The 18,844-nt window shown below is 42.1% G+C and overlaps 1 protein-coding gene across 2 annotated transcripts in view; it reads left to right on the top strand.

Moving 5' to 3' along the window:
- LOC149437506 (class I histocompatibility antigen, F10 alpha chain-like) overlaps positions 1-8,202 on the top strand; it is a 105,257-nt gene extending 97,055 nt beyond the window's left edge. For both annotated transcript variants that reach the window (XM_089660840.1, XM_089660842.1), the window contains 2 exons: positions 2,104-2,133; positions 7,656-8,202. In XM_089660840.1, the coding sequence (XP_089516966.1) occupies positions 2,104-2,133; positions 7,656-7,714 (89 nt within the window). In that variant the 3' untranslated portion in view covers positions 7,715-8,202. The remainder of the gene's footprint in view (positions 1-2,103; positions 2,134-7,655) is intronic.
- The last annotated feature ends 10,642 nt before the right edge of the window (positions 8,203-18,844 follow it).

Genomic DNA, 18,844 nt, shown 5'->3' on the forward strand with positions numbered 1-18,844 from the left:
CAGTGACACCATCACTGTGCTGTACATGAGCAGAGCTGTGGGAGGGGCACAGCAGCTTCAACCACTATTGGCTGCCTGCAGAAAACTACAGGAGGGGGTGGAGACAAGACCAGTCACTATGCACAAATTGAAATAGCAGCAGTGGATGGTCTTTATTGCAGGAAGCTCTGGCCCAGAGGTAAAGCCGCTGAATTATTGCACAGATCTGGTAGAAGTACACAACATACACCAAGATTCGAGTTATAATACACATGACTCTTGTATTTGGACAAAATTTGCTTTTGCCAGAGTTCAAATTCTAAACATGGCTGAACATGCCAAACTGCACACCCCAAAGATTTATGACCATTATGTGTCAGAAAAATCCCCCCTCCCCCCAACAAACTGAGCACTAATCTGCATGTTTACCCCTAAACATAAATTCCCCCTCCTCCCAGTACAAATCCGCCCACCTGCTGAAATCCCCCCTCCATCCCCCAAATCCCACCAGCTCTAATGCCCTCCCAAAAATCACCCCTCCTAGCATAAATCCTTTACCCCAAAAATTTTCTTTCCCAGTACACATTATTTCCCCCCAACTGCAGATCCCCCCTTCCACCACAAATTCCCCCCAATCTCCCCTCCTAGCACAAATTGTTATCCCACCATCCCTCCTCCCAACACAAATTCCCCTAAATCACATTCTTACCCCCAAAATTTCCCCTCCTAGAACCTAGCTGCCCCCCCCCCAGATTCCCCCTTCCAACACAAAATCCTCTCTCTCCAAATCTCCTTGTGGTGTTCCCCTACCTCACATGATATCACCGTGCCCAGGGCAGCCGCCCCTCCTGCCCACCCCTTGTCCTGGCCCTGGATATATCCCGCTTTGAGCAGTGACATCATCTCCCTGACGTCTTCCGGGTGTTGGGCCTTTAGCCCACTTGTTTATCTGGTGGAGGATGATGTGACCCCGCATGTGTCATTCATTCTGGGACCAGCACGGTGTGCCGGGAATGTAGGCTGAGCTGCACATGTACATTCTAAAGAAGATTGCAAACAGGCAGGTGAGTTTGTTTTAATACAGAAGAAAGATTGTCTGTCTCTTTTGCAATAGCCAGTCCACATGAATACAATACATTTAGTTCCACTTTAACAAGAAAGAGAAAGATGAAATATTTTATGGATTCAGGGCCAGTTCTCAGCACAAAGATGCACTCTGGACACGTTTTTGGTTCCAGTTCACACCACACTCCATTCCGGTGCAGTTTTGATGCAGTTTTCTATGTTCCAGTATGGTTCTGTGCAGAAAAAATGCAGCATGTTCTACTTTTTTTTTCTGCATTGGAAACTAACTGGAACTGACTGCACTGGTGTGAACTATGGCCATTAAAATACATGGAAAACACTGTGCATGCATTTTTGATGCAGAATAAAAACACACTGGACTGCATCTAACGTGAACTAGCCCTAAAAAACATACATTTAAATAATAATTAATTGGTGCTCAAATAGTTTTCTGCACATATGAAAGGCATATAAGGGAGCTGTTTTATGGCCAAAGGTTTTGTATACCTGTCCATCCAGTCATAATATTTACATAGCTCTGCCACACGGCACAGCCCTGTTTGGAAGGACAGAAGACCTAATTCTTCTCTGCTGCAGATTAGTAGAACTTGCAGGTCTCCCCTCTTCCCACCCTTCCATCCTGTGACTGCACTGTGAACAGAGAAACATCAGACTGATACGCTTACCTCAGTGCCAGGCTGCTCTCTCCTCCTATCAGCATGCTCTTTGTGCTGCTTCTTCCTCCCCCTCTCTGACCTCTGCTGTACAGGGATTGCAAGAGGCTGATACCAAGTTAAATTCAGATCCTGACAATGCATATTGAAATACATACATTTAATAAAATATTATTGATGACAGAGATGCAATGTATTTGTTTTTTATCTGCCTGGAGTTCACTTTTACTTACTGGGTTGTTTTCTGCTTAATCTGGAGGTAAATGTCTCATGTATGTGACCTTACAGACATTCACCACCAGAATGCTTTGTGCTTTTCATCCTCGCTCGTTTGTGAGGAGCTCATGCTTAGTATTTCTCTCTAACAATGTTTTATATATTTCAGAGAAGGGACGCGGCTATAAGAGCACCAGTAGTAAGTATCCCATCCTCTCCTCTCCTTCTGTGCTGATATAGTAAGCAGTGTGTGTGGAATATGTCAGGAGATGAGACGTCCTGCAGATCATTTTGCTTTATTTTACAAGAGATATTACTATCATGACCTGTCTTGTATTATACAATCACAGATAACCGGACATCACTGGATTGTCAGCTCTTTGTACAAATAGAAATACCTCTCTGTAAGGAAAAGCACAATGGATGGAAATCAGTAAAGCTGCAGCACCACATTTCTGACATTTATTCCTCCTGTTAATGTATTGCGGCACATTCATCAAGCATTTGCAACACTTTTTGGTTCTGGCAGTGACACAATGAGGAGTTATTTACTAAAATTGGAGAGTGCAAAATCTGGTACACCTCTGCGTGGAAACCAATCAGCTTCCAGGTTTTATTGTCAAAACTTAATTAAAGAAGCTGAGGTTAGAAGCTGATTGGCTCCCATGCACAGCTGCACCAGATTCTGAGTGTTCTGGTTTTAGTAACTACCTGAGTCACCGAATTCAAATCGTTCTAAAATGCACCACTTTTACATGGTGTCACAATGAATGTCAATGTAATAGTGGAGCTGATTAAAACCAATTCTCTTTTAGTGTACGAGGAGAAAAACTGGCTCAGACAGATTTTGTGAAAGTGTCTCACGTACGTTCTAAAAGCTGCACAGAATGAGCCAAATTCTAGTACAATTTCTAGACAGGTGCATGAATTCTGTGCATTCTTCACCACTTTTAGGATGCATGACACCTATGCAAAATCAGCCTAAGCCAGTCCTTACGAATTCCAGGGAATGTGGGTGAGGAGGCTTTCCTATTTCTCTGCTGCATAGCTTGAGGTGATTGCAGCTGTATTAGTGCATTTGTGACAGAAACAATTGAGTACTGACGTGATACTTTTTTTATTTGCACTAACATACAATTTTGAGGACAAGCTTTTAGGGAATGTCCCCTTCTTCAAGGTCTAAGCAGTACTATTACAAAGTTTTAGCAGAATGTTAGAAGAGATGTGGGGGATGAACCCCCCCCCCCCCCCAAAAAAAAACGGAAGCACACACAGATGTACACATCAATAGTTAACCTCTTGCCGTCCGCCTGCTGTTTATAAACGGCAGGGCGGTGGCACTCCAGGGGCGGGTTGCCGTTCATAAACGGCACCCGTCTTTTCTAGCTGTGCGCGCTCCCTGGGAGCGCGCACCACCGCGATCAAGTGCCCGCTGTGTCCTCCGGACACAGTGAAACACCGATCGTCGGACGGGACCTCTATACGAGGTCCCGATCATGTGATCACTGATTGGCGAATCAGTGATCACATGCAAAGTAGTAAGCAAGATGTCACTTGTGACATCATTGCTTACTACGTGTGAAATCTGTGAATGATCACAGAGGTCACATGGTACAAGGCTATTCACAACAGCCTTGTACCATGTGACAAGGTGTGACCAATCACCGCTCACTCAGTATTTCTCAATGACTGCAAGAATGCAGACAGAGAGAAAGAGAAATGATTGCTTTTACATCCTATATGGGTGTAAAAGCAATCAGTGTAAAAAAAAAAAAAAATCTTCATCACCCCCCACAAGTAGTACAGTGTCGCCATGGTGACACTGTACTGCTAGGGTGACAGTATGTAAAAAAAAAAAAAAAAATAAAAAATAATAATATAAAATAAAAATGTAAAAAAAAAATGTTTAAAAATTATAATTTTTGGTTATAAACTAATTTGGATTTTTTTTTACTAAAAAAATAACGGAATAAATTTTGGCCAAGATTTATGATGAAATATTATTTATTTGCAAAATTTTATTAAAAAAAAACACTTTTTTTTCAAAATTTTTGGACTTTTTCATTTACATAGTAAAAAAAATAAAAATCCCAGCGGTGAATAAATACCACCAAAATAAAGCTTTATCTGTCTCAAAAAAATGTTAAAAAATTAATATGGGTACAGTATTGCATGACCGCGCAATTGTCATTCAAAGTGTGATAGCGCTGAAAGCTGAAAATTGCCCTGGACAGGAAGGGGGTAAAAGTGTCCGGTCTGGAAGTGGTTAAAAGACTAGGATTAGACTAGAGATAAAACATAGCAAAAGCAAAGACTGGGGGGGGGGGGAACAACACTCACAGAGGGGGTTCTAAAACTGTTGGATAATGATTGAGGAATCCCATGTCCAAATTCAGGCCGTTCTCTCTTGTGTCAAATAGAATTATCATTCTTAGTTCAAAAGTTTTTCTTTCCTGAATGGATTTGAAATTTCCTTTAAGAACTAAAATATTGAGGTCTTCCATAGTGTGGTCTGGTTGTTCGAAATGGTACTGTGGAACTCTGGAAAAAATATTCCAGCAACCCCCAATACTGGCCTTCAGACAACCCCCCCCAACCTCAGAAATAAACTAATCAGTGGGAAACTTCCTTCTGATGATGATGTCACAAATAATGGAAGCAAACCCTGCAATAAGAAACGCTGCAAGCTGTGCAACCAAATCAATCCATCAAAAAGTGTCAGATGCTCAAAAGGGATCTTCAATATCTCCGGATCATACAGCTGCACCTCCAGTAATGTTGTGTACTTTATCCAGTGCAGAAAATGCAGCAAAGGATCTTATGTTGGTGAAACAGGACAGAAGTTGCAAACAAGGATGAATTTTGCACAGACATACCATCAAGGAACATAAAGAAGATGACGTTTGCACACCTGTGGGACACCATTTCGCACAACCAGACCACACTATGGTTATCTGAATATCTGATAAATAAATGTGCTGAGATTGCAAAGATGATAGTCAGCAATGACTAATGAAAATACAATGGGGATTAATTTACAGTGGCTGATAGAAAGGGCAGGTTCTGGGTCTTCTCACTGGTAAAAGTAGCTGAGTTCCTGTGTGCAGTAATGTTCAGCAGGGGCATTTCATACACTGGCAGCTGGTCTAGGGGATGGAGACCTCCGTGTAGGCTGCAAACCATTACTAATATAGGTCGTACATGGGTCAAATTCTGAACAAATTTTCTTTAGAAAATCAGAGATTTCATGCATTTTGTAATCCGATGGCGCCACCATTAATTTGAAATTTAATAATCCAAGCCTTCAATTTCACCTCATGTTGCTACAGAAAAGAATTTTCGTGGCCAAGAATTTTCCTTTCTTTCCAGGTCGCAGCTCACGCTCATTTCTTTTTCGATTACATTTCTCACACAATTCTCCCATCATTTATTAGAAATTCATTTGTTTTTCAAAAAATTTCCAACATGCCCAATCACTCAAATTCGATGGTTGCTCAAAAATTGGCTGTTGCTGTGACCCACTGATGGTGCGAAATTCAAACGAAAATTCTTAGAAAAGATTTTTTGAAAGAAATTCTTTCAGAATTGGACCCGTGTATGGCCGGCTTAAGATAGTGTGAATGTAAGATGGGGTGAATCCCTGGGGTTGGCAATGTATTTCAGGGTAGATGAGCTTTGTCAAGCCAAGTCTCTACTACATGAATACTGTGGGACATTTAAATACCCAACTGCTGGACAGGCTTGTAAAAAGCTAGCTGGGTTTATTCATTTCCACATTTTCTTTAGAACATAGACTGTCCGTTGCAAGCTCCTAGACCTATAAAAACATTAGAAGACTACACTTGACGTTTAGACAATAAAAAGGTCAACGATAAGAGAAAAAAAATTATTTATATTAACATTAACCACTTGCCTACCAGGCACTTATACCCCCTTCTTTACCAGGCCAATTTTCAGCTTTCAGCGCTGTCGCACTTTGACAATTGCGCGGTCATGCAAGATTGTACCCATATGAAATTTTTATAATTTTTTTCTCACAAATAGCTGAGAACTTTACATTTTGCGCTATAAACAAAAAAATGTGGGGAAAAAAAAAGTTTCTTTGTTTCTATTATAAAATTTTTCAAACAGTTAATTTTTTTCTCCTTCACTGATGTGCGTTGATGAGGCAGCACTGATGGGCACTAATAGGCGGCACTGATGGGCACTGATAGGCAGCACTAATGAGGTGTCACGGATAGGCGGCACTGATAGGTGGCTCTGACTGGCATCACTGTTAGGCATTGACTGGCACAACCACTGGGCACTGACTGGTGGCACTGACTGGCAGCACTTCTGGGCTGCACTGATGGGCACTGGTGGGTGGCACTTTTAGGCACAGGTGGGTGCACTGCTGGGCACAGGTGGGTGCACTGATGGGCACAGGTGGGCGGAACTGGTGGGTGGCACTGCTGGGCACCGATCATCAGTGCCCTGATGATCGGTGCCGATCCCTCCTCTGACAACTGCCAGTTCTCGACAGTACTTTCCTCACGCTCTGACAGCGTGAGGAAAGTGCAGCCGAGAACCGGCAATTGCATTTCCCGGTGATCAGCTTGTCATTGGACACGGCTGATCACGTGGTAAAAGGCTGCTGTGATTGGCCTTTTACCACATCACGTGATCAGCTGTGTCTGTAGGACACAGCGACCACGGAGATCGCTGGGGTCGAGTTGGAGAGCGCGTTCTGGGAGGACATCATATGACGCCCTCCCAGAACTGGCCAGGCGCAGTGTAGCCGTCATTCGACTATCTGCGGTTGGCAAGTAGTTAAATAACATTAAAACATTGAAAATCAGAAGATATATAATAGAATAATAGAAAGTAAACAACGTCTATTCTGTACACAATGCTACCAATATGTTGTCAGTACAATACTGATTGTGCCTCTGCAGATATATTTCTGGTTGTGTCAGTATTTGTTCTAATTGCAGGATTGCAACCCCCCCCCCCCCCCCCCCTCTCCACAACCAGAACATTCCCCAAATATAACCAATTGAAAAAGAGAAACCATTATCCAGATCATGGCGAGAAATGTCCGTGGCACTTTATTGGTGTTACACAATAAACCATGTACACGAAAGTGGTCCCAATGGTTGTGCCATTATGGTATAGTTTGTGTCTCTGTAGGCATGGTTTTTGGGGGGATCAAGACAGTACTTAGTGGGTTGATTTATTAAAACTGGAGAGTGCAAAATCTATTGCAGCTCTACATAGAAACCAATCAGCTTCCAGGTTTTATTGTCAAAACTAAATTGAACGAGCTGAAGTTAGAAGCTGATTGCGCTGCAATGCACAGCTGCACCAGAATCTGAGTGCTCCGGTTTTAGCAAATCCACCGCATTGTGTCTCTGCATGTTTACTTTTTTATTAATCATTTATTGGGAAGATGTTTATTTTGTGCTCATTTGGCCCCTTATTTTAACAATTCTGGTTTTCAGTTGAAACAGATATTTAATCTATTGTATCTATGATTGTCTTCATGTGTGTATTTTTCTGCAGCAATGTATACACTGTTCTGAGTGTGTGTGTTGGTGGTTACAGTAGCCATACTAATTGTAAGATGAGAAGCGGGGCACAGGGTGGTTGGGAAGAAGAATGTGTAAATCCAGCCTTTGTCATTGTACAATAGTAATTTTACTATAAAGTTGGTACTAACTTAGTAGTTTCACATTTTTACAGCTTCAGGATCCAGTTCTGACAGCGACTACAAAGAATACTACAACAACCCAAAAGCCTGAATGTAGATGATGGTGGACCATGAGAAGAATGATGGCAAAGCTACAAAAGCAGATGCAGCTTTTCTCCATATAGATTCAACCTGCTACTTGCTTTTATTTAAACATCTGATGCCATGCAATTTTGAAGAGAACCTGTTATATTGCATATTATAATTAATTTACTATGAATAGCATACACTTGGGTGTAAAACCAGAGAATGCCTGATATATAACGTTTGATAGAAGCCCATCCCCTCACGGGATGTCCTCATATTGGTTGAACTGAAACTGCTCTGATATAGCTAGACTATATATAAAGGACTGTGAAATAGGAAATATTCATACACAGGTTCAGTTTAGTGATCAGTGCTGCCTGCACTTTAGTATTGAGGACTTCTGAATAGAACCATAGTCTTTATTGTACTCAGTCTTCCATTGTATCCAACAGGCACCTCCCTGGGCTCTGCAGTAACATAACATAATAAAGGAGAACATATTTTATACCTCCACATGCTTATCTACTTTAAAGTGGAACTATGGGTTGGGAATATGGGAGCTGCCATTGTTTTCTACAAAGCCTCACTATCTGTTAATGTCAGCTTGAAAGCAGTGGTCTACTCAACTGTTTATATCCCTCAAAATCATCTACAAAGCTAGCAGATCCTGTACAATGAATTCACATAGATTTCAATGGTGACCTATTCCAAGCTAGTGATTCTAAGGGTATGCCTCCATTCTGGCATGGCCAGCACCCAAGAAGATTGTATGCCTTTGAAAGGTAAGCGGAGGAGGGACTTTGTTGAAGATACCAGTTGATGCAGTGACCTGGAACAGGAAGATTGTCAGTGAAGTATGTATTCTTTTTCAGGTCAATGACTCACTGTGTAGTGGATTATGGGAACAGCAGTTCACGATGCTATACTTGTAAATTGCTCCGCCATGGTGGCTCTCATATTTCTATTATCATGGGCAGCACTGTACCTAATGTAGTTTGCATCCAGAGTGAACTATTTCTTAATACCCTCCCCCACACCTCTCTGTATGTCAAAATGACTTTCTCTAATAATTGTGAAAGTAAACAAAATACTAATAATGGGCAGAAAAACAGAAGGTGTGAAGATCCACATTGGTAAAAAAAAATTAGAGGATTTAATATTGCCACACCCACCGCAACAAAACATGGAAATCGTAGTGCTGAGAGGACTGAGGCTGCATTCACGCTTGAGCATTTTGTAGCTTGAAGTTCGAAAACTCTCATACTTAAAAAATCAATAGTTGTCTATGTTGTCTGTTCATGTGATCAGGTCAGAACAGGTACCATAGAGAACTTTTTTTTTTTAAGTTTTAGCTTTTTCGCAGTTTTGAGCTTCAAGCTACAACATGCTCAAGTGTGAATGCAGCCTAAATGATAGTGATATGGTCTTCTGAACAGCAGAAACTTGATAATACATATAAAAAACTCAGGATTGCCAGTTTTTGCTTGACAGGTTTTCTGTAGGTGTAGGATTTCTGTAGAATTGTTCAGATTATACAGCATAATGCTGCTTTTTTTTCTTTTCAAATATTCACTTATGTATTTGCAACAAGGAATGTTTGATCATTTTACATCATAGGTGTTTTGCTAGGGTGTTTTCTTTCATTGATGGTGATATATTTTATATTTGCTCTTTATTTATGAAGTAAAACGTTATACCACACCTGCCTTAATAGTTCATCCTGGACACCATTGTGACAGACGATGAACCTCATCATACAGACATACTAATTCATTAATATTTACAACAAATAGTATTGTCTTCAGCCTTACATATACAAGTCCCAATGGCACCCTTTTAACTATCTAAAAGGAAAAAACAGTGAGCGCTGGTCCTAAACAGCAGCTGAGCACTCTAAGCAACCGATAAGTACTTATACAGAATAACATAAAAAACAGTGCAGCGCTGAAGATATTATTAATAAGTCCGAAATAAGTCCACTGCAAATCCAGTTCATAGAAACATGTCAGGTGACAAGTGGAAACTCAATGTCGGTGATCCGCGAGGAAGTAGCAGAAATACGCACTCACCAGAAAGAAGATATATATAAGCAGTATATATCAAAAGCCCATGGATCCTCAGTCCAGAAGGAACAAAGCTGGTCTGGTCACAGTAGGTGGGTCCCCCCTTTAAGGATGCAGAAAAAGGTCTTCCTCCTCTCAGTTGGGTATTTGGATTCCAAAGTCAGGATTCTGCAAACAAAGTGCTGCCACCAATCCACCAGATCTGTCACTGCACATGGGGCGGCAGAGGCCAACGGACCGGAAGCCGGAAGTAGAAGGGTGTGAGTAATCAGAGTCCAGTGTGCAGTGACAGATCTGGTGGATTGGTGGCAGCACTTTGTTTGCAGAATCCTGACTTTGGAATCCAAATACCAAACGGAGAGGAGGAAGACCTTTTTCTGCATCCTTAAAGGAGGGACCCACCTACTGTGACCAGACCAGCTTTGTTCCATCTGGATTGAGGATCCATGGGCTTTTGATATATACTGCTTATATATATCTTCTTTCTGGTGAGTGCGTATTTCTGCTACTTCCTCACGGATCACCAACATTGAGTTTCCACTTGTCACCTGACATGTTTCTATGAACTGGACTTGCAGTGGACTTATTTCAGATTTATTATTAATATCTTCAGCGCTGCACTGTTTTTTATGTTACCCTTTTAACTATCATTGACGGACAATTGTCCTGGAATATTGTATATTGTTGCTTGTAAAAGCCCAGATGGGTTGCAGTTTGTGGAATATGGATGTATAATTTTCTGAACTGGCTTGTAGCTTCTTTTCTAAGATAAAACTGATGTGAATGTACAATATATATGTAAAGTGCTGCGGAAATTGACAGCGCTAAATAAGTACCTGAAATAAATAAAACAAATAAACTTGAATTGAAATAAAATAGTATTGTCTTCTATATAAACCATAGGTCAGAAAAGGTAGAGGTCATAAGCTTTCCATTAATTCATAGAGTCCACCTCTGAGCAGACAAATGTCCAACTAGCACTTATTTGCGCTGTACGGGAGATTTACTAAAGCTGGTTCACTCAGAATCTGGTGCAGTTGTGCATGGTAGCCAATCAGCTTCTAAAGCCGGTCATACACGGGTCGAATTCTGAAAGAATTTTCTTTCGAAAATCTTCGTTCTAATTTTGCACCATTGGTGGGCCACAGCAATGGTCAATTTTTGAGCAACCATCGAATTTGATCGGGCATGTTGGAAATTTTTTTGAAAAGCGAATTTCTAATGAATGATGAGAGAATCGTGCGAGAAATGTAATTGAAAAAGTAATGAGCGTGAGCTGTGACCTGGAAAGAAAATAAAATTCTTGGCCACAAACATTCTTTTCTGTAGCAACATAAGGTGAAATTAAAGAATTAAAGGCTTGGTTGTTCAAATTTTGAAATCAATGGTGGCACCAAACGCATTAAATTTCCGATTTTCTACAAATTTTTGCAGAATTCGACCCATGTATGGCCAGCATAACCTCAGGTTGTTTTATTGAGCTGATTGGTTTCCATGCAGAAGTGCAGAAGATTCTGAATTATCCAGCTTTAATAAATAAACCCCCCCAGTGTCTGTGAGCTCCAGAAGTCAGCTGAGCATGGAGGATGGCAGTGAGAGAGTCACTTGTGGGGATTCGTAGGAGTTTCTCTGCAGCTGATAGGATCACATGATAACAATATCTTTTTTATAAACTTCCAAAGAAAAATCCAGATTCCAGGTGCTCACTATTTAATCGTAGGTTTTATTCTCAAGGAGCTTTAAACAATAGAACAACAACAACCAAAGAGCTTCTCATGTTTTCTATGAGATGTAATTACTCCTAAGGATGACATTAAAATTATGGGATGTGGTCATGTTTCATTTTATATTGGGGGGGGATTTATTAAAACTGGTGCACACAGAATCCGGGGCAGCTGTGCCTGGTAACCAATCAGCTTCCAGGTTTTATTGGCAAAGCTTAATTGAACAAGCTGAGCTGAGAAGCTGATTGGCTCCCATGCACAACTGCACCAGATTCTGTGTGCACCAGTTTTAGTAAATCTCCCCCATTGTGTATTGTTCATCTTCAGCATTTGCGATCACAGATACAGCATTATTGATTAGCAGAGCGCACTCAATATTGGAAGGAGTTTCCAGCTATTTAATCATGCAGCAGTTATTTATATATAGGCGTGCCTGGAGCTTTGATAGACGTACATACAAGAAGGGCACACATGACAGGGTGGAGGAAGACCTGACAGTAGTGGGTTCAAGCAGTTTTTAGGGAATGAAATGTTAGGACTCTTAACTGATTAACTGATTGGCTGAGCAGACGGGGGGGGGGGGGGGGTGGGAGAGAGAGTATTTGGTGGGGAGGAGTGAGGGGTTGTCATTTGCAGACTGGAAATTGTCACAGGAATGTCCCTTCCTCCCGCCCAGTTGATTTTGTTTTCGTCATTTGTTTATGCTGTGGGTGCGGTTTGGGGTCCTGGACTGGGGTCTAAACATGGTGTCTATTGATACAATGGCGGGACCCATCTCAATTATGGAGTCCTCCGGTTGGTCTTTTTCAGTTTAACCCCTTTGCGCCGGTGCCTCCTGGCCCTTTAAGGGGTTTCAGACACCGGGAGGCAGGGCAGTGTTTTAGGGTCATGTGACCGCCATGATTCGCTGTCATGGCGGTCACATGATCGGAAAAGGTCCCGATCGCAAGGGGAGATCTTGACTTTTCCATCATATGTGCAGGGTGCGCGTATATTTGCATACGATCAGTGTCAAGGGGTTAAACTGCCCGGGTAGTGTAAGGTTGGTAGGTGGGTCAGTCAGGATAGTTCCCCAGGTGGTGTTTGCTGGCCGAGGATAGAACCTAACTCAATGGTACCACGGACTCCAAAGTTGTGGGAGATGGTGTCATCAAGGATCTGCAACCATTCTTTTGATCTGGATTGTTTATGACTTATGTTATGTTTCTCTTTTATGGTTTTTTGTTTAATAAATGGCTGATCCAGTCATTTAACACCACCCTGGGTTAGTGTCGTTATTTAACAAAGGGAGGGGGTGTATATGGGGAGTAGGTTTATGTGGGTATTGGTAAACAGGTAGGATCTGAACTACCCTGGTCCTGTCTTTATGAATGAATACATCTGGTGTTACACCCCGCTCACATCGGTATGACTTGGAATGCGTTTTGCATGCCATACGACTTGCAAATCGCATGGCAAGTTGCACCCTATTGTCCACTATTACAGCGGTCATACCGGTGCAGTTCTGACTTGGTCGGAGCCGAATTATAAAGTAGTACATGCACTACTTTTGGTGCAATTTGCATAGATATGTGTCAGTTGTCTTGAAAATCGCACCTGAAATCATTTCAAAGTCGGGCTTGATGTGACCGGGGTGTAAAGGTCCTTGGTGGTTGTGATTTTGCTCCTTAACCATTAGCCGCCTGGCCTATAGCCGTTTGGCGGCCGCAAAAATGCTTTGGATTTCCGGGTGCACGCCATTTGGCGTCCTCCCACACATGCGCAGTTTTCGCGCTTGCAGAGCCGCGCAGCGGTGCGATCTGTCACCGGCCGTATACCTCGGCCAATGACAGATCTGAATATCGGCCCCGTTGCTGGTACCATGTGACCTGCTGTGACCAATCACAGCAGGTCACATGACAGTTGTATACAATGGATGGCTTCATTCATGCCATCCATTGTATACTAGTGCCTAGCTGTGAATGGTCACAGCAGGTCACATGCACATGTCATGTGATTAGCTGTGGCCAAATCACAGCTAAGCACAAAAAAAAAAAACCCCTGAAAAAATCAATGTCATTCAGGTAAATGCTTGCTTATAGCAAAGTAATTCTTTGCTATAAGCAAATTGTGTTAAAAAAAAAAAAAAATACTGATCACTTCCCCAAAGTAGTACAATGTTACTATGGTAACATTGTACTACTTTGGTCATAGTAAAGTAAGAAAAAAAAAATCTTAAAAAAAATGTAATAAAAAAAAATATATTTTTTTTTCATACTGTCACCAGTCAGTGTCCCTGTTCACCGCCATGCCAGTTATATGAAGACGCTGTACTGCACTGGTGACAGTATGTAAAAAAAAAAAAAGAGTGCAAATAATTTTTTTCATTTTTTCATTTTCCGAAAAATTATGACAAAAAAAATACAACTTCAAAAAACTCGCCATTCCTCTTATGAAGTACGTCGGACTGTCTACTCTGCAAAAAGGGGTCATTTGGGGGATATCTGTACCATCCTGACATTTGGGGGATATCTGTACTGTTCTGACATTCTTGGACCTCAAGAAATTAGATTGGCCGTCAGTACTTCAGGATTGATCAATATTCAGATCTATACCATAGTTTGTGAACTCTATAACCTTCCTACAAACTAAAAAATACATCCTAATTTGGGTTATTTTCACCAAAGACATGTAGCAGAATACATCTCGGCCTAAATTTATGAAGAACAATTGTTTATTTGTAAACTTTTATAACAGAAACAAAGAAAAATGTGTTTTTTTTTCAAAACTTTTGGTATTTTTTTTTGTTAATTTAGCAAAAAATAAAAACCCCAGCGGTGGTTAAATACCACCAAAAGAAAGCTCTAGTTGTGTGAAGAAAATGATAACATTTTAGTTTGGGTACAATGTTGTATGACCGCGCAATTGTCATTCAAAGTGTGAGAGTGCTGAAACGTGAAAACTGGCCTTGTCAGGAAGGGGGAAAATTGCCCGGTATTGAAATGGTTAAGCCCTGGTTCACATATATGCGGCCGTGTTTTGCGCGGGCACGGGAGCCCATTCATTTGAATGGACTCCAGTGCCTCATGACATGCAGGGAAGAAGTCCCTGCACTTCTTGAAAACGCAGCCCGCACGGGAACTAATGGCACCCGCCGGCGAGTCCACATTCCTCTGTGCGGGTGGTGCGGCTGCACAGATTTTTGTGCGGATCCGCAGCGGCACCACCCACACAGATGTGAACCTAGCCTAATACCTTCTTGGAAATAACACACATAACTGAGCAGTGAGGGAGGATCTGAAACCTGCTCTTCTCTTCTCATACTTTGCATATTGGGATCTGTCAAGATCCGGGGTACGAGTTCTTTAGTCTGCAGCTGTATGGAGGAACCAAGTACTTCCTTATGACAGCATTCTTCATAGAAAAGTATTTTCATCGTATCCTCCTGAAAGCCTCGGTGCTTCGATATTAGGATCTGACACTTCTAGAATTGTTAGATTCCTGATAACTTTGGAAGTGTCTAGAGATTAGTACAATCATCAGATAAAACAATTATTTGGTGTCTAATGTGTTTACTTTTTTTTAACAGGCTGGTGTCCAATATTCTTACATTACTGAATAAAGGGTTACTTTTTAAAATTGTAATCAGGTAACAAGGGGGGAGATTTAGTAAAACTGGTTCACTCAGAATCTGGTGCAGCTGTGCCTGGGAGCCAATCAGCTTCTAACATCAACTCGTTCAATTAGACTTCGGCAAAACAACCTGGAAGCTGATTGGTTTCTATAAGAAGTGAACCTGATGTTGCACTCTTCAGCTTTAATAAATAAACCCCATGGTCTTTTTAATGTGTATGGTGTTGATTTACTGAAGGCAAATAGGCTGTGCACTCCAAGTACACTGAAAGTGCAGTTGCTGTAGATCAGAGGAGAAAATGCAAGGAAAATAAAAAAAAACAGCATTTATTAATTTCAGGTACTTATATAGTGCTGTCAATTTACGCAGCACTTTACATATATATTGTACATTCACATCAGTCCCTAACCCTCAAGGGGTGTACAATCTAAGGTCCCTAACTCACATTCATACATACACATACTGGGGACAATTTAGACAGGAGCCAATTCACCTACCAGCATGTCTTTGAAGTGTGGGAGGAAACTGGAGTAGTCAGAGGAAGCCCATGCAGTCACAGGGAGGACATGCAAACTCCAGGCACGTGGTGCTGTGGTTGGGATTTGAACCAACGACCCCAGTACTGCCAGGCGGAAGTGCTAACCATTTAGCCACTGTGCTGCCCACTTTTACTCGCACATGATTGGATGAAAGAAATCAGGAGAGCTTCGCCTCGGATCTAAAACAACTGCACTTGCAGTGAACAGTATATTTACCTTTAGTAAATCATCCCCAATATGTAGACAAAGCATTATCAATTTTGGGTAGAGTAAGGAAAGGCTAACACACCTGCTTTGGATGCCTGTATTCCATCAGGGAGATTTACCTTCACTTCCTGTCCCAGAGACACAACAGGAAGTTCGATGAAATCTCTACAAAGCGAGGGAAATTCTATGCTTGGAGAGTTGTCACCGGACAATTCCGACAGAACTGTTTCCCTCATCACCTGTCCTGGTGGCAGCTACAAAGTGCTGGATTTCCCATCACTTTCAGTGACAATGGGTCACCGGGCCAAATAGGGTGAACCCCCCCCAGCAGGGAAAAGACAACAATTAAAACCCGACGGGATATAATTTTTCTGTACTCCATCAAACACAAAGTTTTGGCTATATATACAAATGTAATAAACAAGTTGTTGGTGATACGATTCCTGATGGGAATGTTTTGTGTAGTTTGAGTACATAATGGTTTATGAAGTATGTGAAATATAACAGAAAGAAATGTATTGGAGGAATGCACACAATAAAGCCGTAAGAATTGGATCCCGTGTCCTAATAATACAACACATGGCCAGACATAGAAATAGGGGGAAGTCTTCCAGGATAAACAGTGAGCCAGAAGAAAGGAATGGGGGGGAAGGCAGGCTTGTAGTGATGAAGGGAGGATGGCAGGAAGGTAAGTCACATTTCATGTATTTGTATTCAGGTTCCATAGGGGAAAGGAGTGATATTGATCTTTACGTAAACGATAAATACAAATTGACTGTGAAGTGGTACTAAGCAGCAGACTGGGAAATTCACCGAATCTTGTGCAAGGAAAATAAATCAATGCAGGATTCTTGGTTACACCTATAGGATGATTGGAGTCAGCACCAGATCACCCGATTCACTAAAGTAAAGGGTAACTCCACTTTCATGGGAAAAAAATTGCAAATAAAAAAAAAATAAAATAGCACATACAATTGCTAAACAATTTATATTGTAACTGAATGCTACTAAAAATTACCTTTCGATTTTTAAATCTGCGACCCTTTAATTTTCTGTAAAATGCAATGCAACATGGCTACCTGGAGGGGTCCTGTACCCAGATATGAAATTTCCTTCTTGTGTGATTGGCTGACTGATTTTCCCAGAAAACAAATTGTAGTGAAAATTCTGCGCTACTTTCTGTGTAATCAATTAACAACTTATAAATCTCCCCGATTGCCACAAAAAGAATCAAATGTGTGAAAAATTATATATAATGATTCATAGAACTATGTCTAGGGTGCTGCTCACATCATAATGTGCTCCCCCACATAGAAGTTTAGGGAAAATGATGCAGCGCTCCCTCGATATCAATTATGGTGAACCTATGGCACGCGTGCCGCAGCAGGTACGCAGGGCCCTCTCTGTCAACACACGGGCCAAGTAGCCCCAGCAGCTGAACATCGGATAACAGCGCACATAGGGGCCATGCACATGCTCGGAAAGGAGTAACAGCGCCAGGCGATGACATCACAAGCCGCATCTCATGAGCCGTGACTCGTCCGAGCTTTCACATGGCTGGTCAGTGCGCTGCCAAGCATATGCAGTATATATATATATATTGGATTGGCTCTGAGTTTTAATACATCGTTTTTATTAACACAAGATTTAAGCTTGCGCTGGTGGTCAGTGGAATGTTGACCCCTTGCGCCGGTGGTCAGTTGAACTTTGCCCCCTTGTGCCGGTGGTCAGTGGAAGTTTGCCCCCTTGTGCCGGTGGTCAGTGGAAGTTTGCCCCCTTGTGTTGGTGGTCAGTGGAACGTTGACCCCTTGTGCTGGTGGTCAGTGGAACTTTGCCCCCTTGTGCTGGTGGTCAGTGGAACGTTGACCCCTTGTGCTGGTGGTCAGTGGAACGTTGACCCCTTGTGCTGGTGGTCAGTGGAACGTTGACCCCTTGTGCTGGTGGTCAGTGGAACTTTGCCCCCTTGTGCTGGTGGTCAGTGGAACTTTGCCCCCTTGTGCTGGTGGTCAGTGGAACTTTGCCCCCTTGTGCTGGTGGTCAGTGGAACTTTGCCCCCTTGTGCTGGTGGTCAGTGGAACTTTGCCCCCTTGTGCTGGTGGTCAGTGGAACTTTGCCCCCTTGTGCTGGTGGTCAGTGAAACTTTGCCCCCTTGTGCTGGTGGTCAGTGGAACTTTGCCCCCTTGTGCTGGTGGTCAGTGGAACTTTGCCCCCTTGTGCTGGTGGTCAGTGGAACTTTGCCCCCTTGTGCTGGTGGTCAGTGGAACTTTGCCCCCTTGTGCTGGTGGTAAGTGGAACTTTGCCCCCTTGTGCTGGAGGTCAGTGGAACTTTTCCCCCTTGTGCTGGAGGTCAGTGGAACTTTGCTTCCTTGTGCTGGTGGTCAGTGGAACTTTGCCCCCTTGTGCTGGTGGTCAGTGGAACTTTGCCCCCTTGTGCTGGTGGTAAGTGGAACTTTGCCCCCTTGTGCTGGAGGTCAGTGGAACTTTGCCCCCTTGTGCTGGAGGTCAGTGGAACTTTGCCTCCTTGTGCTGGTGGTCAGTGGAACTTTGCCTCCTTGTGCTGGTGGTCAGTGGAACTTTGTCACTTTGTGCTGATGGTCAGTGGAACTTTGCCCCCTTGTGCTGGTGGTCAGTGGAAGCTGTTATTGTGTTTTTCTTTTAAGACAAAAGATATGAATGCACAGGTTTTTTTTCTAAACTATAACCTCAGTATTCAGGTTTAATTGCAGTGTATCATATTTTTGTGATAAATAAGTGGGTTTTGGGTAGCAGATTGGGCGCTCGGTCTCTAAAAGGTTCGCTATCACTGATTTGTATCAATCTTTTGGACTCAATATATCAGCTGTGCATACAAAAAAAATATACAAAATGCATATATCAATCTAAATCTCTTGCATTCATACTATTCAGTAGGCTTTGTAATTTTTACTAATATCTATGGAAGATTGATATATGCATTTTCTATGTTTTTTGTATGCACAGCTGATATATCGAGTTCTAAGGATTGATAAA

The sequence above is a fragment of the Staurois parvus genome, unplaced genomic scaffold (genome assembly GCF_062004578.1).
Source record: "Staurois parvus isolate SC_StPar_1 unplaced genomic scaffold, SC_StPar_1.0 ptg001284l, whole genome shotgun sequence".
NCBI lineage: Eukaryota > Metazoa > Chordata > Amphibia > Anura > Ranidae > Staurois > Staurois parvus.